The sequence below is a fragment of the Castor canadensis genome, chromosome 3, assembly GCF_047511655.1.
Source record: "Castor canadensis chromosome 3, mCasCan1.hap1v2, whole genome shotgun sequence".
Taxonomy (NCBI): Eukaryota; Metazoa; Chordata; class Mammalia; order Rodentia; family Castoridae; genus Castor; species Castor canadensis.
In genome coordinates, this window is record NC_133388.1 from 120260336 (window position 1) to 120286441 (window position 26106).

Here is a 26106-nt window from a genome sequence, read left to right on the forward strand (position 1 = left end):
ATACTCCTTACCACCTGATGCTGTCCTCCAAAGGCCTGAGTTCTTGCAGTGCTAAACTAGTGCCCTAATTTCCTATAGGCACAGCAATTGTAGTTGTCATCATTCAAATTTGCTGCCACCAGCAGTGCAGATGGTAGCAATCATGTCTGGAGAATGGAGGAGTAGACATTCAATCCTTCAGGAAGTAAGCCCAGGAGCTCTACACCAGTGGAAAAGTACATAAAGAGGCAGGTACATAAAGAAAGTACTAAAGGAAAGGAGAGAGTGGCTCCATTGGGGATAGACAGGGCCAATAAAGAACAGAGTGGTGCCCAGCATGTAATCTAGCACTCAGGAGGCTGAGGAAGGAGGATGCTGAGTTCAAAGCCAGCCTGGATTATATAGTGAGTTTGAGGCCAGCCTGGACTACATGGCAAAATCCTGTACCAAAAACAAAAAAAGAAAAACAAAGTGGAGGTTTTGAGTGTCCTTCTGTTAACATCTAACATCCTCCCAACTCCAGAGCAAAGCAAGGTTTTAGATGTCCTCTTGAACATTCAGGTTACTGAGACATGATAGCTCGACATTTTAACAACATTCCTAAATATCATTACATTCTTCTTACAAAGCACAAAATGAATTACTGCCACCTTCTTAGAAACACTCTTGCTATGGAAAGATAGCCTTCTGGGTCTACATGATAACATGGGAGTATTTATAACTGTATTACAGCCCGCAGCATAGAACCAGATTTAAAATGGCTTAAATAGCTACTTGGGCCAGCTGTATACACTCTCTCCCACCATTAGCCAAGAAGGAAGCTCTCCACACAATGCCCAAGTGCACACCCAGCCTCAGGCACAACCTGAGCGTTGCTCCTTTGCTTGTGTTTTCCCCTTCCTGTCACAATCATGACACTCTAAGTACTTGACCGTTTGTTAGGCTCACAAAGGCAGAAAGAGGCTCTGAGGTAAGATAGCAGCACAGAAGGATCTTTTGCACTACTCTGCTAGTGAGAAGAGTCAGGGCAAAAAGGAGAAGCTACTTTCTGAGGAGAGAAAGAGAAGTAGTGTTCTCAGAGATCAAGAAAGCTAAAACAGCACAAGGAAGCAGAAAGGCAATTCAGAGTGAAGTTTCAAGCAATGCTAAAAACTCCAACTCCAGATCCCCAGCAGGGGGAGAGGAATCTGATGCCTGCAGCACAGGTGGGGCCCGGAAAGTGCAGTCCATTCCAGTGACAAAGGCAGAGCGGTAGTTGGAACTGTGGCAAAAATGCACAGCTCTTGCAAGCTTTAAATCCTCTGCATTCCTTCTGAAAGCAACTCCTCCTGCACATCAAGCTAGCTGTGGAGAAAAAAGTCCATTGCATTGTTGGCAGTCCCTCAGAGTGCTAGAACCCAGTGCCATCTTTTGAGAGAATCTATTGTTTGGGACTGAGCTACTGTTCCAGGATCAGAAAACATGGAACTGCAACTCAGGGTCCCTGGGGTGGGCCACCTTGCAGCAGTGACCTGGTGGTTGCTGGCTCTGGGAGAGACAACTGTGAGAAAGAGGAAGCTCTAACAGCAAGAGACAATGAGAAGTTCAAAAAGCAAACAGCAAGGAGCTGGGGCTGTGGATGGCAAGGCATGGGTGGCCTGCAGCAGTGAGGAGTGGGACCAGGTGCTGGGGTTTGTAGTGTGGATTCTGGTTCTGGTTCTGGTTCTGGTGCTGAGGCAGGCCAATTGCCGGGCTTCCCCAGTGACCTTGATGCATGGAACTTAGAAGTCTGTTTCCCCAGTCTCCAAGGTTATTTAGGGATTCACTGTGGCTTGGGCATTACCGTGCCCCACCCCACACCCAGTCTAGGGACCTCAGGAGCAAGGGAGCTCCTGCCTGGTCCAAGTGCCACTGAAACTCATTGGGGCTGCCAAGTTCTGAGTGCAAAAATTGCCTCTGGAGTAAACAGCCTTGCCTCACACAGCAGACCCTTAACCTCCAGCCTGTGGGAAAGGCAGGGCAGGGCTCGGCCTCCACACAGCACCGGGGTATTGTGAGTCTTTTCATTGTTGTGACAAAATACCTGAGAAAGCAACTGAAGAGAGGAAGGAATTATTTTGGCTCACGGCTTCAGAGGTTTCCGTCCAGCATGGCAGGGAGGGTAAAGGCGTGGAGAGGCTCACAACATGGCAATCAGGAAGCAGAGAGAGAAAATGCCTGTTCTCAGGCTTTTTCCTTTTTCCTCTTTTATTCCATCCGGGATCCCAGCCTATGGAATGACACCACTGCCCACATCCAGGGCGGGTCTTCCCCCCTTAGTTAAAAATCTCTGGAAATGCCCTCGGGGACACACCAGAAGTGTGCTTTGCCAATCCAGGCCCTTCTCAATGCAATCAAGTTTAACAATCACAGCCTCTTTGGAGCAGCTGAGAGGCGTTACAATAGGTCTCAAGCGTGCACTAGCCTTCCCCTCCATTCTTGGCACGTTGCAATCTTAGAAGTTTCCAGGAGGAAACTTCTCTAGCCCAAGTACCTTGGCCAGGAGGAATTTTTGACACTTTTTTCTTTCTAATCTAATTTTATTTTTTATTCTTTTAAATGTTCTATTAGCATATATTAGCTGTACAAAGGGGTTTCATAGTGATATTCCATATATGCATGCAATGGACTCTGATTAAATTCACCCCCTCTGTCACTCCTTCTCATCTCCCATCCCCTTCTTAAAACAATTTCAGGAGGTTTCCTGTTCTGCTTACGTAAAGGTGTATAAAGTACTTTAACCATGTTCACCTCCCTACACCCTCTCCTTTCACATTCTCCCTCCCACTTGTGCCCATCCCCAGACAGAGCCTGTTTTATATTCCTGTCATTCACTTTTAATGCTAACTACATTCCACATATGAGAGAGAGATGTGGGATAGCCCTCTTTATCTGTCTGGCTTGTTTCACTTAACATCATGAACCATCCATTTTCCTACAAACAACATTAATTTCATTTTTTTTATGGCTGAGTAATACTCTATTTTGCATACATACATATATACATATACATATGTATGTGTGTGTGTGTGTGTGTGTGTGTGTGTGTGTGTGTGTGTCACATTTTCTTTATCCATTCATCAGTTTTTGGCACCTAGACTGATCCCTATTTTAAGTACTGCTGCAATAAACATGGATGTTCAGGTACCTCAACTATATGTTGACTGCATTCCTTCAACTATATGCTCAGGAGTGGTACAGCATATAGTGGTACAGCATATGGTAGTTCTATCATTAGAGTTTAAGGAACTTCCATACTGATTTCCATAGCGGCTACACTAACTAGATTCCCACCTTTTCCCCTACTCCTTGCTAGCATTTTTTGTTGGTTATCTTCAAGGTTTCTGTTGAGAAATCTGCTGTTATTCTGTTGGGCCTGCCTTTACAGGTAATTTGGTATTTTTCCCTTGCAACTTTCAGTATTCTTTCCTTACTCTCTATACTTAGTGTTTTAACTATAATATAACCTGGGGAGGTTCTAGTCTGGTCTAATATGTCATCCTAAAAGTGCCCTATCCCAGGACAGACATGTCTTTCTCAAGATTTAAGAAGTTTTCTGCTATTACTTTACTGAATGTTTCCTAGGCCATTAGCTGTACCTCTTCTTCTTCAGCATCCATGATTTATAGGGCTTGGTCTTTGAATAGAGTCCAGAGCCCTTGCATACTCAGATCATACTTCTTCATTCTTTTTTCTTTATCTTTATCTCATGTTCCTGTTATATAAATAATGTCTTCCATCTGGTTCAGTCTGCTGGAGAGGCTTTAAATTGGATTTTTTACTTGACTTATATAGATTTTCATCTATAGAACTTTGGCTTGACTTTTTTTCAGGATTTCTATATCTTTATTGAATTCCTCTTTCATGTCTTGCATCAGTGCTTTCCTTATTTCATTTAGCTGTTTATTTATATCCTCTTTTAAATAATTTAGTTGTTTATTTGCACTCTCTGTGATTCTATTGAGGTATTTATACGTGCCCTCTTTTATCTCCTTGATCATTTTTATCAACATTTTTTTTAATTCAATATTTGAGATTTCATCCAATTTCATCATTCAGATCTTTTGTTGTGTGATTGTTAACATTTTGCAGGGTCATGCTGCTTTGCCTTTTCATTTTTCTTGTGTTTCTGCTTTGAATGTTGCTCATCTGAAGTCAAGTTGTTGATTGGAAGTTTTTAATTACCTAAAGTCTGTCTTTATGTTCTGTCAGGACTGAGCAGTAGTAGGGTTAATGTGTTCTTTCTCATCACTGGTCTGGGGGAATAACAACAAATTCCCCAATTCAATACCAAACCAAATAATTACATGAAGTCAAAAACCATTGGTGACGTCATCTATATCACCAATCGTGTTATATATGAAAGACAATGGCATTCTTATATTTTATGGTGGGGGTTAGGAAAAAATATTTGTGTGGGAGTTAAAATTAAGTAGTAAAAATAATGGAGGTAAAATAAGGAAAAAGGAAAATGGGGAGCAGGGGGGTGAAGTGTGTGGGCTGAAGATAAACTAGTAGTATGCAGGAATCTAGTTAAATTATTGTGAAAGATATTATATTCAGGAATTGCAAAGGGATAGAAAACTTAATAATTTAAAAATGAGGTAGAATTAACCAATGGAAAACTCTGTAAAAGAAAAATAGAAAAAATAAAAATCAGTTTTTTATCTTTGTTGAAGAGAAGAGTGTGTGCCTGTTAGGCTCCGTCAGTACAGTGGATGTTCCCCTCCAGTCTGTGGTCCTCTACTTTCTGTCTGTTGTTCCCCACTATGTTTACTCATGAATCTCATCTGGGCCCCAGACTTCCTAGAATTCCCTTGGGGTGCAGCCTGTGTGTGGTGTTTCATGGTAAGTTTAGGCTTTGGACAAGTGGCAGCTGCTAGAGTCAGGCAGGGCAGGTCCTGTGGAGAAATAGAAATTCCTAGCTGCTCTGATGGTGCTTGTTGGGGAAGTTCCAGACCTGTGAGGTAGTACTTGGGCATGGGTGAGGGGTCTATGAGCACAGCTAGTAGGTGAGGGAGCACTCTGCCACTCTCAAAGGTCATATTGTCTACAGTGAGATTTTTCCCTTTTCCACCTAGGTCCCCAGTATAATGTTTCATTTACAAAATGATGTGTGAGTAGTTTCTGTAACTTGTATGTATACATATGCCTGCTAGGTTGGACAATGGGTTTAGGGTAGTAGCCAGCTGACTTTCTCTTTCCAGTGACTGCCTTCTTAGGTCACCCACCCACCCTTTGTTTAAAGTGTGAGACCCAGTCACTGAGTGACTTCAACTGCCCTCCAGACCAGAACCAGGTGTAGAAGCCCCTGTCTCTGATGGGTAGCTGTAGTCACTTATACACACTGAGTGGAGCAGTACATTTAGGGGTGTAGAAGATTAGAGTGTAGTCCAACCAGCTTGCTCACTCCTTTTTCCTGGAACAGAAGGACAAAGTTGCTTGTCAGCCTCTGACCAGTGACCAGGGAAAGGCTTGCTGATTTGTGTTTAGCTCTCGATACAGTTATTTTGATCACAGGGTGACACAAGCAGGTGACATTTACCAGAAGTAAATCAAAACAAATATAGAAAGAAAAAAGAAACCAGGATAGCATGGTTGAGAGGTAGAACAGATCCAGTCCCATTTCCAAGAGGCAGTTCTGGGCTCTTCCAAGCAACGTTTTCTCTTTGTTTCTTTTATAGATCTAAAGTTCTATATTTTCTTTATTTTCTCCAGTCACTAGCTGTCTACTCTTTTACTGGTGTCTTGACCTAACTTACTAACTTGCCCATCTATCCTCTTATACCATGTACTCAAGATTTTAGTTTTGATTCATGGACACACAGGAATGTGGTGTGTATGCATGCATGCGTGTGTGTGTATGTGTGTGTATGCCTGTCTGTAATCTGCCATCTTTTCCTCCACTTTTATTATTCTTTAATTGGACTTTGTTTATCTATTGCTGTTTTCCTCTTTCTCATTTTCTCCCCACTCCACTTCTTTCTCTTTTCCCTTTCCTCACCTCACTTTTTAAAATTATATTATTACTATTATGTTTCCCTTAACTTTTAACTTTTTAGTTTATAATTATTATTTTTGCTCTTATCTTTTCCATTGTTTTTAGTGGTATAGTGGCTCTTTTGATTGTTTTGTGTTCTCCTATAGTTTGTTCTCTCCTTTCTGAGCAGAGGTAGAGAAAAAGCCCTCAACAATAGGCTTCTCACAAAAGAGACTCACATGCAAGTGCAAGAGACATCTATCTTAGCAGACAGGCAAATCTCCATGTAGAGACACACAAAACATATGAAAAAACAAGGCAAGTGAACTCTTCCAAAGTCCATAGTAACTGTATCCGAAGAAACCAAAGTAAACAAAATTCTGGGCAAAGAAATCAAAAGTCTAATTTTTTAAAATGACCAATGAATTCAAAGAGAATACACTTAAACAAGCAAATGAATTAAGGAAAACAATACAGGATATAAAGTAACAATTCAATAAAGAGATAAAGATTCTGAAAAAGAATCAAACAGAAATCTTGAAAATGAAAAGCCCAATAAGCCAAATAAAAATCTCATTTGAAAGCATCACCCATTGACTAGATCATGCAGAGCAAAGAACATCAGGTGTTGATGAATTATCATATTCAGACAGTAATGAAGAGAAGTGTTACAAATTATAATCAGAATATATGTCCTGCCTTGGACATCTGGTATGACCTATGAGACATGATTAAAAGATGAAACCTATGAATAATTGGTGTGGACAAAGATGCAGGGGTACAAGGTAAAAGAATAAAAAAAAAAGAAAGAGAAAGAAGACCCAAATAATTAAAATTAGAGGTGAAAAAAATGGGAACATACCACTGAAAACCATAGGAATATTAGAGAAATTTTTCCCACAAGGGAAAACTTTAAAAAATTGTATGTTGGTAAAATGGAAAATCTAGAAGAAGTGGACAAATTTCTACTCACATATCACTTACCAAAATGGAACCAAGAGCACATAATTTTTGAATTATCACTATGTGCAGACAATGAGATTTTATATAGTTAGAAAACACTAAAGAATCCTGAGGAATTCATCAAAGTAGCATTATACAAAATCAAAATACAAAAATTAATACATTTTCTATACATCAATATTGCCTCTCTGAGAAAGAAATCAGGAAAACAATCCTATTCACAATATAAAAGAAAGAGAGAGAAAGAAAGAGAAAACCCTACTAATAAACCTAACCAGGTGGGTGGGGTAGCACATGCCTGTAATCCCAACTACAGGAGAGGCATAGGTAAGAGGATCACAGTCCAAGGCCAGACCTAGGCAAAAAACATGAGACCCTACCCAAAATATAGCTACAGTATAAAAGGAGTGGGAGAATGGCTCAGGTGGTAGAGTGCCTGTCTTAACAAGAGTGAGACGAGTGAGGCCCTAAGTTAAACTCCAGTACCACCAAAAATAAAAATAAAATAATCCTTATGGAGGAAGTGAAAACTTTTACAATGAAAATTAATTATTAAACACTGAAGAAAGAAATTGAGGACACTTGAAGAAAGAAAGACCTCCCATGTTCATAGATAGGGAGAATTAATATTATTAAAATGGCTGCACTAGAGAAGGTTATCTACAGATAACCTTCTACTTCCTCACAGAACTCGAAAAAGTAATTGAAAAATTCATAAGGAACTACAAAAGGTCCTAATAGTCAAAGTAATCTTGAGAAAAAAGAGAAGTGCTGGACACATAACATTACCTGATTTTAAAACATACAGCAGAGACATCGTAGCAAAGACAGTATGGGACTGGCATAGAAATAGACATGTCAACAAATGGAATAGAATAGAGGAACCCATAAGTAAAACAACTCATCCATATCCATGTGATTCTTGACAACAGTACCAAAAACATACTTTGGAAAAAAGACTGCCTTTTCCATTAATGCTGCTGGGAAAACTGGAACTCCACAAAGAAGATTGAAAGTAGATCCCTACTTCTCACCCTGTACAAAAACCAAATTCAAAATGATCAAACACCCTAAAGCAAGACCTGAAACTACTAGAGGAAAACACTTTCAACACATTGGTACAGGCAATGATTACCTGATTAGGACTACAATAGCTTTGAAATTAAAAGAAATAATTTACATATGGGACTCCATCAAAAGGCTTCTGTACAACAAGGGAAGCAACCAACAGAGCAAAGAGACACCAGCAGAGTGGCAGAAAATCTTTGCCAGTTATTCATCAGACAGAGGACTAATATCCAGAATATGCAAATAATTCAAAAAATTTAACAACAGAAGAACAAGTAATCCAGCCAGCCATGGTAGTGCACACGTGTAATCTTAGCACTCAGGAGGCAGAGTCAGGAAAACAGTAGCTTAAGGTCAATCTAATCTATATAGTGAGTTCTGGGCCAGCCTAAGGAACTTTGTAAAAACTTTCAAAGCAGAAATTTACTGCCTTTGAGTAAGAGAGTACTTGAACACTTAAAATTACACAAATCACCTCCACTCACAATTTTCTTCCACAAGCAAACTGACAGCCTATCTATATGAATAACAATTGTACAGCTTTAAAAAAAATCTAGTTTGTTCTATTCTGTGGTGAATATAGTATAGGAATAAAATGTCATACCTATACTTGTAAGACATAGGATAACTTAAACAATCAAATCTCTCACTGTATATTCACTCACAAGTACTGGTGTACCAGGAATTGTGAATGTGTGCGAGATAAAAACAACATGGGCATTCTCAGGTAGAACACAGCTTAGCCATCTCTCTGGGGCTTTTTCATTTGTTTAATGCTAGGTGTGTTTCGGCCAAACATTATTTTCCACTTTCTCAAATCCCACACTCCTTCGTCTCACCTTTCTCCTCCCTCTGCCTTACTGCTGTAACATACTGCTTGTCAGCTGTAGTGCTCTGCAGGTAAATTATTCAGATGAGGACTCTGGATTATGAGGGCATTTATTACGGGCATTTGCCTCACTGATCACTCACCTGTTCCATTGTCCACATTCTCCACCTCCATCACCTCAGTATTGATCCTGCCACGAAAAAGGTACCGGTGTCCATCTGTGGAGGCTTTGCTATTCTTCAACCGTCTTAAAATGAAGGAAACCACAAAGATTTGTTACTAAACTTAAGGCAAAACAATGGTAAAGTAACATCTTTTAAGAAAACAGCACGAACTCATTGAACATTATCAGAAGTATCTGATGCTTGGTGATTTTCTTGCGTCCTCCCATTTGTTACAATACCAGCTGCTTTACAGGCGTATTGACACACTGGTTTTCCAAATCAACTGAAGCTTGGGCTGAAGACCATGGACAGGTGGGAGAGAGGCACGTACTGTTCTTCTGCACAGGACATCTCCAATGCCAAACAAACTAACTGACACTAGAGATTGGTTATTTTAATTTTGTATCTTCTCACTTTGAAGTAGCTGGTGATTCCCATTTTTTTAAGCCCTGGTAAACAAACTCAATTAGTTCTGATCTGTCTTCAGAGAAACTATGCTGGAAGTTCTTAAGCTAAGTGATTTCCAGCTGTAAAAATATTTTTCCTATATAGTTTTTATGATACGATCACTGTATACTTGTTGGACGAGCCTCTTCATACATGCAAAATACTGCCTAAAAGTTTTGCTTATTTTTAAAATAATCAAAATGCTTTAAAACTTTATGTATACTGTGTCTGTTGTTAGCCTTTAATTTTAGAAAGTATGTAACAAAGTAAAACCTCCAGGTTTACAGATGAACATTTATAAACATGAATTAAGTGGCTACATGAATTAGAATTATTGAACAGGACAGAGTCTCAAAATGATTCAAGGGCAGTAAAAAATGTCTGACCTAGACTCTTCAACTTTACTCACTGACAAAATCTGGCTAACAATTTAATGATTAATCTACCATTTTACACAGACACATCTAACACAAATTAAGATGCACCTGACCACCACCTGCAATGTCTCCCCCCCTCTCATTTACAGTTAAATTCCTGTCCCAAAGTAGAAAGGTGGACACAGAAAGGTGTCTTGAGATGCTGACACCATCCCAGGCTTCCTTCCTTAGAAAGCACTACACATGCCTAGCTTCTGTCTTAATCCCTCATTTTGTCACAACTAAAGAAAATAAACTAGTCAGCAACAGTGGCTCATACCTGTAATCTTAGCTACTTGAAAGGCTGAGATTTCCAGTCTCTCTTGGATCATGGTTCCAAGCCAGCTCAGGCAAAAAACAAATAAACAAACAACTGTTCATGAGTTCCCATCTCAACAGAAAAAAAGCGTAGTGACACGCACCTGTCATCTCTGCTATGGCAGGAAGCATACATAGAGGATCATGTCCAGGCATGCCTGAGCAGAAAGTAAGAATTTATCTCTAAAATAACCAGAGCCAAAAAGGCAGGAGATGTAGCTTTAGTGATAGAAAATCAGCCTAGCAGGTACTGACCCCAGTACTGCCAGAAAAAAAAGAAAGAAAGAAACCTAACTGATTAATTAACCCAACTAGAAACTCTGTCAGCCCCCAATCTTCTTCATTATGCATTTCCCATGTTCATGTCGATAGCAATCTCTAAACATTTAACTGCTATAAATCAGGAATTCAGGTCAGGTAGCTATGAAAATTGACATCACAGAAGTTCAGATGTCTAAATGTACTTGGTTCATGTTATACATTGAATAAGGTATTTGCTAAATAGCAGGATTTAAATTTTGCAAAACTTTCCCTGTTTCTTATTTGATAATTACAGTCCTAAAGCCACATCTCATCATTTGTACATTTGTGTTAAGTAGATTAATATGCAGGTAATTATATATTTTACCAGACACTTATATATAATTATATATTTGGTACCAGATACCAAATACTATCATGGTAAGTTTCAAAAAAGAATTTCTTGATAGTTGATATCTTATTCTTAAGTTTATAAATCATTCTTAGATGATTCAGTCATGTGTAAAAGGCTCAAGATCCTTGACAACAGGTAGAAGAATAATAACAATCCACCATTGGGTCCTTTTTTCCAAAGTATTAATTTTCTCTGTTATCCTGCTTTGCACTTTATAAGGCTCTTTATATTTATCTTGACATATAGATACTGATGCCCAATATGAAATACTAACAAGTGTCTGATCAATACTATAATACTTGGTTTAAATTGAGAGATCTTGGATTCTTAAGAAAATGACTCTATTGAAGTATAAAGATTAAGAAACTTATGGTCTCCAAATAATTTAGCTCTAAATGATAATACATCATATTTAGATATCTTTATTCTTTCATTTCACTCCTAATCATGTGTTTTATGATTACCAGGATATATGTACAACAGCAGAAAACCTGGAAACAAGCCCTAAACGCCAATGATCGGAGAAGGAACAGTTAAATTGTGACTAAATGGATGTGATTATTAAACCAATGAGACATTATGCAGCAGTTATGATGAATAAATTATTGCTATCTACAAAATGGGTATATGTTTTAGAAACTACCATACGTAAAGTATGAATTGCAAAATCCGAAATACGCTATCATCGTATTATTTTAAAACTAGTCTCTCCTAAAAAATCATCAAAAGATCCACAGATGGGATGCCTAATCTAGCAGCCCACTCTTGAAAGATTATAACTCTAGAATTAAGTAAGTCAATCAGGCCCCTGGCTCTTGTAATTATGGGAATTTGGGAGAAGCTGTTCACTCATACTTTCCAAAGGCTGTCTAGATCTTAAAAATCTAAGTTAAGCTGACATTAGTAAAGGAGATGGGGCATATTCTAAATAAAGGGAAAAGAGGGCTTCTCCAATTCTGGGAGGAAGTGAACACATCAAACTCTTTAGTCATTTCCACTTCTAACCACTATGTGGTTCATGTCATACATTCATTATTTTCTACACAGCAAGATTCTAATTTAGTAAATTTTTTTCTGCTGTTTTACTTACTTAACAATTATAGTCTTAAAACCATATCATTATTTGTACAGTGATGTTAATTTTGATGTCAGGCATATATATAATTATATATATATTATAATATATAATTATAATATATAATCTAGTTTGATGTCAGGCATATATATAATTAGGATAAGATGAATTTAATGATAAAAAGATCCCATTCTCAAATGGACACTTTTAACAATTCCATCCAAACACCTTGCTTTACATTATAACTCAGGGCCTAATGCCTGCTAGGCAGGCATTCTACCAATGAGCCACTCTGCTAACACTTTTTGTGTTGACTATTTTTGAGGTAGGATACCAATTTATGCCCAGGCCAGCCTGGACTGCAATGTCCTCCTATTTGTACTTTCCTGGAGCCCAGGAGCTGAGACCATAGCAAGACTTTATCTCAAAAAAAAAAAAAAAGGAAAGAAAAGAAAAAGAAAAAGAAAACAGGAATTTTTTAAAATCTCATTAAGATAGAGATGCCAACAACCTAATATTCTTTCGGCTCTATTCCTAACTTATTCCTTTTTACCACTGTTATTGAACTTTTTACTATCTCCAGTGAAAGAATTCTAATACTACAATCCACATAGCAGCCAAACATCAACACAGTTGCCAAATTTTCACTAACTTAGGAAAATCCTTTCCAAGAGATAAAGAATGATGCTCCCTTAATTCTACTTTATAAATCAGCTTTGTGTCTATTATCAGCACTCTACCAGAAGATGTTTGGCTAGTTTCCTGACTTCTCAACTTGGCCATATAGAGTCACTTAAAATCCTGCATTTTCAACCACCTGCTTTACCTTTCAGATGCATGTGCCCTATCTACAGCAGCTAATGTGCCCCAGATACAGTTAGTGTCTTTAGAATACTCAACTAAGTTAAATGTTGCTAACAAAACAAGTAAAACCTTAAAGAGTAGAAATGTGACCAACAGAATAGGAAAGACAGTCGTTCTTTTGACCTCAGCAGCATAGTGGAGCAAAATAGGACTAAAGTCTCACTGAATGTATTATGGGGAGAACGAGAAGTGGGGAAATGGAAAAAGTGATACAATAAAATTCTCAAAAAAAAAAAGTCTGCTGTGAAAGAGAGAAGAGAGATGGGACAGACTATGACTTAAAGTAAGCTACATCTCTTTTTCTTGTGATTGAAGGTATTGGACGATGTTTGGTGCTACAGGATCAGTAAGTCAAAGAATAATGTAATTGGGCATATGAGAGGAGGAGAGCTAGGCGGATGAGGGATGATATTCAGGTTGGGATGTTTGAAATGGGCATTTCAATTTCATAGCTGCTAATGGTAACAAGCTACTGGTATGACTGTGGCTCAGATATAATGGAAGGGAAAAGACTGGGGGCTTTAGGGTCCAGAATTCTAGATCGATCATCTACGTGAATTTTGAACAACCCCCAAACAATAAGAATAAGATAGAAAGTGACCCAAGAGCTCAAGGAACCAATGAATTTGTGCACCAGGGAGATAGATAGCATTCTGAACAAGCGAGTCAACAGAGAAGTCAGTAGACAGGAAGACTGATGGCCTGAACTACACATGTGCCAAGATTCTCAAAGAAAAAGAAGGAAATGGTTCAAGGAGAATCAGGAAATGGAGAAAACACAACAACCTCTTCTACAGGCTATGCAGGTATGTGACTCATGAGATGATAGTGACCTTTCAGTAAGGGCTAACAAGCAGGCAAAGAGGGAAGCCAGAACAGATATGAAGCAGTTCACTTGTGAGGTGATGAGTTCTGAGAAGCTCGGAGGAAAATAGGCATCTGTGAGATGGATAAAAAATATTTCTGAAATGTGACCTGTTTATGACCTTACCTGTGTTTTCTTTTGCAGTATACCAACAGATTATCAAAAAGAAAAAACACCCGTTCTTGAATATTTCCAGAAGAAATTTTCAGCAAGACTCCACACATCAGCATTTCAGTGCAAGTGTCAGTAATGTTGGACCCCTGAGTCAGGAAAAGAGAAAATGATGTTATCTGATTACTTGATTGAGATTTTTTCTGTACTGCAGAATGAATCCTAGGCAAGTGCTCTACCTTTGAACCACACTTGTATCCCTGAATGAAATTTTTGTATGCAATTATACTTCTTAAAATTATAATTGTTTTTATTAAAAAGTAATATATGTTACCAGATAAAGTTCAAACAGTACAAGTAGTTATTTGAAATCAAGTCTCATATTAAAATTGGGCTTTATCATTTCTACAACATGCCAGGAAATGTGCTAAAAATTTTCTCCTATTCTAAATCCCATGTTGGCCTCATTGTAGTATGAAGCCATTGGTTACTTCACTGATATCATAAAAATTAAACTCATTATCAGTTCTTTCTGCTTAACACAGGGGTCTAACTTGTTTATCTTGCTAACTAAATGCTGCATGTCAATCAGAAAAGCACAAACTGACTCTAGAAAGAAACTACAATCTTGGAAAAGATGAAAGACGACATGAAGCCTAGAAAATTCTCCACTCAAATATGATGCATTGCCAGGCAGATTTAACAGAGCTAGATCCATTTACAGTGGAAGAAAACTGACAAGAATGACACAGAGATGGGCGTTTCAAAGGAGAATCATTTCCATATCACAGCAGTTTCTTGGGAAAACTTATGAAGCACTAGAATATATTTATAAAGAGAGATCTTTTAAAATTCTATGAAATGAGGAAAATCATAGTTATATCATGCAATTTTGTCATAAAATATATAACGTACACCCCCAAAACAAAATTTCAGTACTTGATCCACTCTTTTTGAGGTTCAAATTCTTAGCTGAAATTATAACCTGCATTCTATTTATTTGAGGTAAATGAAATAATAACATAAATATTCATTTTACCAAGATAAAATCCCTAACTCTCTCCCTCTTTCACTTAATCAAAATTTGTTCCTCCGTTTAAGAGGGTTAATTTTTAGTGATCCTTTCCAGAATCATTTATACTAAAATAATAGGGACAATCTACAAGTCAATTCCACCTCAAGGTAGTAATGATTTTATACCCACCAAGACAGAGGACACAAAAAAACCATCTCATTCCCAATATTTAGAAGACTAAAACTCAAGAAATAACAAGAGAACATGAGTTGAAGTTGTATACTGTCAGACACAAATCAAATAAATGTAAGCAGAAAGGTGATTTTAAAATGATCTTCCAGCACTGTATGTCTCCATGTAAAAGAAAGCAGCTAAGAAGTGTCAAAATACTACTGTTTCTCTTTCTAAAACAAAATAATTATCCTTAATTTAATCATTTCCAGCACCTTTATTATTAATAATTCCTCCTCATCCTTTATAATATTTTTCCAGATTTGAGAGACTAATTCTAAACAGACACATCAAGGACAAACCTGGAGTACTAAACAATGTAATATTCCTTTATCAAAATACTTCTGTATGAATCCAAAAGTTACAGTTATTATAATACCATCAATCAATCAAGAAGGCTGAAACTGAGAATGCTCCTATTCTATGCAATGAATCATCAGCTCTTGTTAAACAACTAATAAACTTCCTGACCAAAGTATACTAACCACTGCCACCAATTACCTTAGTAAAATATCCCTGGGGAGTGTTGTGAATATTAGTTAAGATGTATAACTGAGATATAATAAATTATATTGATAAAAGGCATCACTTCAAAAATGAATAATTTAAACACAAACCACAGATCTATGCCACTGTTACTATACAAATGCTATCAACATCCTAACTATAATCAACTTACTGCTTGTTAATGGGCAAGCAGAAAAGAAAGGAAAAATAAAAACCTTAATCAAAGAACCAACTGCATTTCTCTCTGAGCTGCCAATTTTCAGATCCAAACTTTGCCAACTCTTAATTGTAAGAATTCAGGTTAAGTCAGATAATCCTAATTTTTAAGTCTGAATAATGGGAGTAATAACCTCATCAAACTGCTATAGTTTGGATAATGTTTATACCCCAGAGGGTCATGTGTGGAGACTTCGTCCCTACTATGGTGGTGCTGAGGTGGTAGAACCTTTAAGAAGTAAAGAATAAGCTGGGTGTGGTGGCACACAACCAGTCCTCCTAAGTTACTAAGGCTGACATTAAAAAGACCACAGTTCCAGGCCAGCCTTGGCAAAAACTTTTGTAAGAACCCATCTCAACAGAAAAAAGCAGGGTGTGATGGTGCATGTCCATCATCCCAACAACCAGCGGGAATCTCGAGGTCCAGGCCAGTCTGGGGAAGAGTGAGACCCTACCTCCAAAATAGGCAGAGTGAAAAGGGCTGAAAGCATGGCTCAAGTAGTACAACATTTGCCCATCAAGTGCAAAGCCCTCAGTTCAAATTCCAGTACTCCCCATACACACAAAAAAGGAGGTAAAAAATATTGAAAGTTAACTAGACCACTCTACCCTCAGAAGATACTAATGCAGGTTTCTTGGGTCTGGATTATTTCCCATGAGAAAAGGGTGTTATGAAGGAGTGTGCAGCTAACCCTGAATTCCTCTTCCACAGGCCCTATATCACTTAACCTATTCTTTATGTACTTTCATTATTCTGATGTCATCCACCATTGAGGTCCTGGTGAAAGCTAAACAGATGCCTGTGACATGCTCTGGAAACTCCAGAGCTATGAGCTTAAAAACCTCTTTTCTTTATACAGTACACAGCCTCAGATATCTTGTTAGATTGTATACAATGGAGGATATGTATTTCCCTAAAAGGAAAGTAGATGATTGGCATCAATGATCTCTGCCCTCCCCTAAGTAAAATTAATCAAGAGAGATTAGTGGACTCTTGGATTTGGGTCTTGAATCTTGAACAGAGTAATATAGGGGTAGAAAAAATTATTAGAACCTGCTCATCATAGGTGGAGTACTGATAAGACTGCCAAACAGTTCGGGTGCCTCAACATCCATTCCAAATCTGACACTATAACTTTTCTACTGATTCTGTGAGCCACCCAGCCCTGTTTAAATTATTTTTTTCTTTTAGCTCCCATTGCAAAGAACCACACAACTTAAGCAATACAGCACTGTCAGTAGAGGGGTGCATATATTGGGCAAATGAAGGGAATTTCTCAAGGACAAGATTCAACTGCTGAAGCAGTTTAAAGATACTACCTCGTATTGCAGAGTATTTTACAGTATTCAAAGCACTTATTTACTTCATTTGACCCCTGCAATAATGCACACTATATATAAGAGGTCTGACAAATTGCTCCCAAGCAAAGGGTAGAAGTCCAGACTAAAAACAAAGTCTGCTCTAAAACTATCCTGTTTTTCACAATGTCAGATGGTTTGGGGATAGTAAATTTCAGTTGTTTATCTAAATTCTACAAATAGGATGCAAATGATAATTTGGTAGCACAAAATTCTAGATGGGCATGTTACCTGTGAGAATTTGTTATAAAAACAAAACCTTCGTTTGATTAATGGGAAAAAGAAATTTGTATGAGAGAATTTCCACCTAAAATGAAAACAGTGAACATTCACAGTGTGTCAGATTTAGCTGCCACTCAAGAGAATTTTAGTTTTTGACAAAAGGGAATCATCACTGAGGTGGTCTTGAAAGGTCAGCAGGAGCTTGTGGAAGGAGCTTGACAGGGAGCTATATTCTTACATTTTGCTTCTCTCCTCAAAAACTCTGCAAAGAACTCTGGCTTCTGTAACTGTCATGTCGTCTACATCTGAACAAGGACCTGTCCTAATCCCACAAGAGCCATTCCACATGTACACTAAACTATGTCACAGGCTGAGCAATAATCCCTGTTAGCTATTCAAAAGCACCACTTTAACCTATTTCTGTTTCCTCTCAGGGCCTAGATTCACTCTGTTGACTCTGTGACTGTACAGAGTCCTACCAGACCAGTAGTTTCTCTTAAACTCCTTAGAAGGAACTCATAGCTCTCCCCTTTCTCCATAGTAGTAGGCTGGGATGGACAATTGGGCTCTGATGACAAGTTGCCAGACAGCTGAATAAGCCCTGCTCCAAGCTGCATGCTCCAGAGTCCCCAAAACTCCCAGCTCTCTGTATGGCTGTGTCTCTGACATTAGTGATCATAAATTCACTCAAGTGGAACTGGCCATTCATATTACCTGCCCTGGTCCTGCAGGAGTCTTAGTTCTTTTTCATCTCCTTAATACTCCACAGAATTCCCTAAACTCGTAAGTTTCTTCAGCTTTGATGTTTCATTTTTCTCTTACACTCAGTATCATAAAACCAAGGCTGGCGTGCTAGCCAGCTTTCTGTAACTGTAACACATACCTGAGATAATTCAATTTATAAGGAGGAAATGTTTACTTTGGCTCGTGTTTTCAGAGATTTCAGTCCATGGTTGCTTGGCCCTGTGGCTTTGGACCTGTGACTGTGCAGGACATCATAGTAGGAGCATGTGGCAGAGGAAGTTGCTCATCTCGTAGCAGCCAAGAAGTAAAGAAGAGAAGCAGGAAGGAGCCAGAGTCCCAAGAGTCCATTCAAAGGCACACTCTCAATGACTTAACTTCCTTTCACTAGGCCCCAGCTCCTAAAGGTACCAACACCTCCCAATAGCACCATAGGCTGGGAAACAAGCCTGTTCAATATGGACCTATGGGAAACATTAAAGATGCAAGCTATAGCAACATTGAGGGTGCCTCAACTTTATCAGCACGCAGCTTCCTGTGAAATACCACAAACCATATACCTTCTCCCATTGAGTAGCTGATGCAAACTGGGCAAGCAATATCAATAGTGCTGAAGGAATCTCTCTAATGCAGTAGACAATTTTTAGAAAATACACCAAAAGGAAACAAAATTATGACAGAATCCATTTCCCTAGAATTCTAAAAAGTTTCTAAAGTTTTACTGAAACTTCTGTTTCAGTAAAAGGCCTGGCAGATTTCACTAACAAATCCAGCAATTTGAAGAGAGTTTGGTTTTTCTTCCAATGTTTGAGTGACAACAGAACTGCAAAAGCAAACTTCATTCCATTCTTCTCATCACAGCAGGACAACTGCTCCTCAGGAAAGGAATTATCACCATCGATCAACTGCAAAACACACAACCATTCTCACTGATGGAAGAGGTGGCACTCATGCTGAAATGGGAGATCACCCTAGACACTTGAAATGGATGACTATGGACAAAGAGGAGGCGAAGTAGGAACCCAGTTAGCATTTTTAAAAGATTCATAGCAGAGGGTGGTCAAATAGAAGAATTTCCTCAGATTAATGTTTTCATACCTAGCCGGATATAATTTTAGGTCTAAATGAAAACCAGCAGATTGAAGATAAGAAACGCATTAGTCAACTACAAATCCCTAAAGATAAAAGCAATTCACTTGGATTTATGTAATATAGAATTTGGGAATATTTTCAACTTTGTTTACATTTTTAAATTATTTTAATTGCTTACTTTATAACACAAAAAAAATTGCACTAGTCCAAAGTTCATACTCATTTAAATGAAGACAATGTAAATACAAAATTTCATTTTTCTAGCAGTAAAGTAACATAAGACTCCAACCCCTCTAAGTAACTGGGATTTAAAGTTACTATAACTGAGAACATCTTATAATTTGTGAACCACACTCTTCATTTGCTTTTGTTTCCTTTCATCTCAAATAGACTTTATTTAAACCAAATATTTATATTGTATTTTAACCAAATCATATAGTTCCCTTCATTTCAGACATGAAGAAATCAAATGGAGAGATCAGATAGACTTACAATGAAATTTAACATTGAACCACTGATTTAAAGTCTGAAAATAATATCACAACACAAATATTGAACTTCACTTTCATTCTTTCTTCTCTTGAGGATTCAGGTTATGTACATGTTGACCACAGTTAAGACAGGAAAAAGAGTAATTCATGATGCACAAACTCTAAAATACCAAAGCTTAGAGAGCACACTGTATCTACTGGCTCCATCACAGACTTCTCAGGTTGGGATTAAGTTAGTTAAGCACCATCTTTAGAACAGGTGAAAATAATGATGAAAGTCAGCATGTCTCAGAACTGATTAAAGTCCTTTAGCAATGGCTAAGAAAATGGCCTCTTGTGGTTCCATCCAGTGCAAATATTCCACTCATAGCATGTGACGGCAAGAACTATTTAAAGCTAACTAGTTGAGCAAAGTGAATGTACCTCCCAGCCTTCAATGTGAGACTGCCATTCCTCTAAAACTTCCAACTTCTCCATCTGCCTCTTGGCCTCATTTATGTTGGAGCAGACGGCTTTCATAGCTTGGAGAGCTTCCATCACCGCTGCATAGTCTCCATGCCTCCGTGGAGTCCGCTTCAGCAGCTCCTGTTTAAACACAAAAAGCAAATTGCCTTTGATCTTGTTTTCTGGTACAGCAGGTTCAAACTGACCAGGAAATGAAAACTACAGAGCTCATGAAAGCCACTTTCCCAAGTGACATCACGAACTCCACCAAGATGAGGATCAAAAGCAGAAGGTCAAATCAACAAGTAAGTGCTACCCCAATGCACATTTGCAGTCACTTTAATGTGTCCCTTGAACTTATTTTGTTTTTAACAATAGAATTAGGTTTGTTCTTTGAAATCATCAAATATGTCACCTGGAGCGTGTAAATTTTTTCTGTAAATTTGACTTTGGTTCTAACAGCAGCCCATTGGTATATGTTAATTTCATTATCTTAGAGTCTTTAACAGGATAAATCCTCAAATAAATACATGCCATAATTTCAAAAGTAAACTTAAATTCCTATTTCTAACAATTTTTGAGAAGCTATGAAAATATATCATAAATAGAAGCAAAATTTGTATTTGTAGTATACTCCAACAAAATAAGTAATTTGTAAATGCTGTGATACTCTAGAATGAAAAGAGCAATCTGTACTGTTTTCACCAATTACTCAGGTTCATTCTCTGATGAAGCACCATCTACCCATTAACTTCTTTATTGTTTTTGATGTTTAGGGAGTTGGGGGGCTTTTTATTTACATTTTTCCGTTTAGGATATCAAAACTAGGGAAATCTTTAATCTTTTCAGCATGTTAAAAAGGTCTTGCTAGCTTTGGTTTAGAAGTACAAAATTAAACATCTTCACCCACTGTCTAGACAGTTGTGACCACATTGCTTTTTAATTAGTCATTTGTTTCTTTGTGACAGTTGCCATCGTCACGGAACTAACACAATTATGGAAACCCTGAGGCATAACTTCAAAAGAATTTTCTTAATTCTCAACATGCAATGGGAAAGCCAGTAATTCTTATACTCTCTTGAGTTCTCTTATTATTGAAAATTCTGCCATAAACTTTGACACTGCATTCTATACATTCACACTCTTCTACAAAGCTAACACCAGAAGAACACACATCACATTACTCCCAAGAAGAGGCTGACAAAAATATGGTGGACCACAAATCCATAGAGACACATTCTGGCTTCCCCAGAAATTCTAAGGAGTAAAGCATTTTTAAAATAGTGCAATGTGGTCACATCAACCTGCCGGCCATGATGTGGACCCCCTGCAATAATTCCCAATGGGTGTCTGAGGAGGAAAGATTTGAATTCAGATCATGTGAAATAGTGAAGGAAAAAGGAAATTCTGGAAGTTACACAGTCTGAACCCTGTCAACACAATAATTTCAAGTTTGACAAGTACGACCTAAAGTATCTTTTCTTAACATTGTAACTCAATTCCTTCAACATTTTTCTCTGAATAAATAAAGCCCGAATCCCAGAATATGTTTTCAACTGCTGGTACAACAAACATCTGATCTACTTCCCCCAAAGTAAAAAGGATGTCATCTCTCTATTCCTTAAAGGAACTCTGAACTAATCTCCTTCTTGTAGGACACAAATGTGTCCATGATGTTATTTTTTTGAGAAGTCAGTTCAAATATCTAAGACTATCCATAACCAGGAGTGAGTGATATGCAGAGCGGCCACTTTGTCGTGACATATTCTGCTTATGCCACTCTTAGAATACGTAAATCCCCTGGGACTGCAAAAACAGTTCAGGAAGGAATAGCGTTATGAGTCCACATGCAAACTGAGCCCCTGACACGGAAGTCTGTGGGGATTCTCAGAAAGGAAGAGTCATGCTGACATCAGTACTCCTTACCCTCAAAAGTGCATCCTGCCAAGGTGTCACACAACTGGAGACCACTACTTTACCTTCTCTTTATGGCTTCTCATGGCTTAGCCAAGCAACTTCGGGCTTGCTTTTTAGTGAGAAGTAATTCTTCTCAAAGTAACTTTACATTGGTAACCAATTTATATACTTGACAAAGTTGTAGGAAAAGTGTATTTCTAGTTCAAATTCCTAACATTTATACCTTAAAAATTAAATTAATAAAAACAACAGTTAATATGTCAATAAAATTTCATAGTACTTTTTAAAAATTTAAGTGCTAAATCATAAATAAATTAAAATTAATCTGAATCAAATAGATATGAACAATAAAACTAGCATGTATGGAGTACATATAAACAATCAATTTATATAAATGATTTATATACTATAGTTAAATTAATCCTTATTATAAATATACACACATATACACACCTATAAAGATGTAAATGTGCATTCAACCACATTTCATACGTATATACATTACCATAGGTATATGTGATAATTTCTTTATCATCATCATCATCATCTCTGTTTCATAAATAAAAAACCAAGGCTTTAAGAGTTTAGATTACATATCCCAATAAGAGAGTTAGTAATCAGAACACTTGGAATTTGAATTCAGGCTCAATCACCATCCCAAACTGCCTATCCAGATGTCATAGTTCCAAAAATGTAGTTTAAAAAATTGCTACCATAACTCTGCTTGTCATTATAAAAACATTTGATAGTGTAATAAGGCCACAATTTTACCTTCAAGAGGTAGTATTTCTTAGCAATGTCATTCCATGTTCTATCATTATTGTCCCATGTGACCCACACTATTCCCTTACAAGAATAATTTAAAAACCAAGCTCTCAAATTATGTAATTTTGACCTTAACTTCATTAGCATCACAAAATCACCAAAGTTTGGGAAAATAAAAAAATTTACCAGTAATGGATATACTTACAATAAAGCGCCCCACAGCTAAAGGGCAACATAATGGACTTCGTGGAATCTCCTTCGAAACTAATGCATACACTCTAAATTAAACTAAAATAAGTGCATTTTCTACAAAATGCATTAAAAACCTCTTTTAGTGTTTTTTCCACTACAGGTCTGCTTCCTACTCCATATATAAATTTGTGACAAAACAGCACTTTTTTTCCAATAATTATCCTCTGCCCTTTTTTTTTAAAGGATGTTAGACTCCATAAAAGATAATTCTTTAAAAAGACCATGAGTAAAATATGCAGGTACAAAGAATAAACTACCTTCAAAAGCAGAGGATACTTGCATATCCTTTGTATTGGTGTTACTAAATATCCTTCCAGGGGAACATCTGTGTTCTTTCGTCCTCCAAGCAGCATGCAGTTCTGGAATGAAAATAAACATAATTACATAGACAGAGGAAGAGATACAAGATAGATAGATAGATAGATTTTATTTTAAAAGAGAGGTATGCTGTGTTGTAAAAAGCTTCATTGTTGCTAACGAACTTCACGAAAAACGCTGGGCAGACAGTGACAGAGAATGAGGTCAGATGGGACCTCCACAGAAGCAAGGTAAATGGAGAATTCTCAAAATCAGCAGTCACCATGAGGTGATATTGAAGCTGCTTCCTCTGGCTGTAAAGCAGTGGTCAGAGAAAAGTGGCTCATACATAAAGCCTTCATTCTCCAAAATATCAATGCAAAGAAACAGACTTGAAACTTACCAGAATCTTATTTCTGCAGGGCCTATCAGAATGACAGCCAAAGAAGTACCTAGGGAGGAGAAGGCCTCTCAAGTGTCAAACTGATGTTAGCCTTTTATACCACTATTTTAAAATATCAATCCATATTCATTGAGAGGAGAGGCCAAGCACTGGGCAGGAAAGGATGCAAAAGAAAGACTGATGGCGCAAAACAGTCCTACACAGTTCTGAGCACAAGGGTCTCAGCCCCAATTTGTGTTTCCAAGTCTGCAGAACCACAGCCACAAATATGACTTCACCCAGACACCTCCAAAGGCCGAGTAGCAAATGCATATTCTTACCCAGCAGGCTCTATGGGAGTTCCATTCCCTATGGAGTGATCAAAATAGTTTTCCAAATTATATATGATATTTTCCCCCAGAGAAATCCTTAAAAACACAATTATCTGCTTCTCATAATATTCAGTGCTACAAGTGTACCAGTATGAGTTAGCACTCCTATAATTATGGCTACCCCCTTACCTAGCTCTGGGCTGGAAGCCCCTGAAAGAATGCATACAGAGTTCTCATGCATTTTTATTTCCTTTCACTGTTTAGATTGTGAACTCTTTTCATGACAGCAAAGGTTGATCACCACTTTAGACTGGCTCTCTTCTTATATATACAAAAATAATATGTTTCCTAGAAAAGCTTCCAGAGCATTCATAGGCCAGAAAAACTTACAAAGGTAGCAACTTAACCAAGGACCCAAAATAATACTATCATTATCCTAAACCTAGAAACTCTTATATGCTTTTCAAAGGATGATTGTTATTATCCCTATTTTATGAATAAGGAAAATGTCTTAAAGTCATCCAGATAATTTGTGGCCAGGTAGTGCCCAGGGTAAGAACAATAAAGACAGGGTCTGTCTACCACAGTACAGTATATGATCACCTAGACCCAGCATTCTTAGCTTGTGACTTCTTTAGTGGACCTAACCCAAATCACTAGGCAAAGTAGACCAAGGGAGCCCTAAGTTAACAGTGCCAGTCCAGAATGTATTTGGTAAGATAGGTGAGTTCTGATACTTTAGAAAGAACTAAAAAATGTGAGGAAAGGAGCTTCTTCTGACTTCGACAGAAGAAACCCATAAGTCCTGATTCTAAAACTCAACTATAATATTAGACAAAACTGTTAAAAATACCAATTTCATGACTCTAGAAATCAATGGCCAAATAACAAATTGAGCAGTTTATTCATGAAAAACTGTTGAACCTCAGGTAGGAGCAATGGGAGTCTGTGGCATCCTTGTCTAAGGTTATCTCAGTCTCCTATGGCCCTCAGCCTCCCCAGCTCACCTTTGAGGGGATCCTCTCAAGGATGCACCATCATGGTACCATGAATCCTAAAAACCTGCAGCTAAAGGGGGCTTCAGAGGTCTTCTGAGGACAAAAATCCCACACCCAGAAGAATTGGTGATAAAATTAGCACATTCAATTTAAAAAAATAAACAGAAAATACCACAATGCTAGTCTGAGATTACAGTCCTGCTTGGGGCAAGCAGCAAATTAGCAAAATATTTAACAGTTAAGAGAGACTGAAGCTGGCAGACTAGGGCACAGAAGCATACAGTGTAAGCTCTGTAACGCCAAAACCTTGCTGAGATGCTGGAGCCACACTTGGCAGAAATAAAACAGCAAGGAGAATCAAAACTTCAAACCCTGAACCCCTAGCACATAGAAACCTTCTCCATTCCACATTACACTGAGAAAACAAGAGGGCTACCGTGCCACCAGATGCTGGCTCCAAACCTGCCTTGGAGACATTCAGCAGACCAACAGGTGAGCACTAAGCATCACGCAGCTTTCCCCTAGCCACCCCTAGGATACCTCCCCCACAGAAAAACAAAAAACTGAACAAGAAATAAGGAACTGAAAACTAACACATAGCAGAGGGACGCAGTTGCTGAAAGATCACCAGAGAAGGCGGGGAGAGGCAAGGAGCTGATCTCTGCACGAACTTTCAGTAATCAAAGGCTGGAAAGGCAGGAGGGCTTTTCTCTGCTTAAAATAGGGCAGAGAGCAGTCCACAAAGCTCATCTCCTGAGCCAGTGAGCAACATCCAAAGTCAAATGACACTGCAAAGTTGAAAAATAATCAGCGAACCATCACAACATGCTGACAGTAGGGGGCCAGCTGACAGATCACTGACCTTGCCCAGAGAAAAGGGGGGAGGAGGCTGATGGATCAGTGATCTTGCCCAAGAGAAAGGGGGGTGAGGCAAAGAAACAAGTCCCCAGTTATCAAGCATGGTGAAAACCCAATTCCAAAGCAGGACAGCTGGTGGGCTACAGAGCTGATTCCAGAACCTGAGGACAACATGCAAACTTAAACTGCCACACCTCACTGAAGGAGGAGCTGACCAAGTAACTGCCTCTGAAAA

At 38.1% G+C, this 26106-nt stretch overlaps 1 protein-coding gene across 1 annotated transcript in view; it reads right to left on the minus strand.

The window, feature by feature from the left end:
• The window catches only part of Prex2 (phosphatidylinositol-3,4,5-trisphosphate dependent Rac exchange factor 2), a 288123-nt gene that overhangs the window by 184637 nt on the left and 77380 nt on the right, over window positions 1–26106 (minus strand). Inside the window, exons 5-8 of the mRNA XM_074068562.1 lie at window positions 23262–23363; window positions 20050–20211; window positions 13768–13901; window positions 8981–9084 (exon numbers count right to left, since the gene is read on the minus strand). Of these exons, the coding sequence (XP_073924663.1) occupies window positions 8981–9084; window positions 13768–13901; window positions 20050–20211; window positions 23262–23363 (502 nt within the window). The remainder of the gene's footprint in view (window positions 1–8980; window positions 9085–13767; window positions 13902–20049; window positions 20212–23261; window positions 23364–26106) is intronic.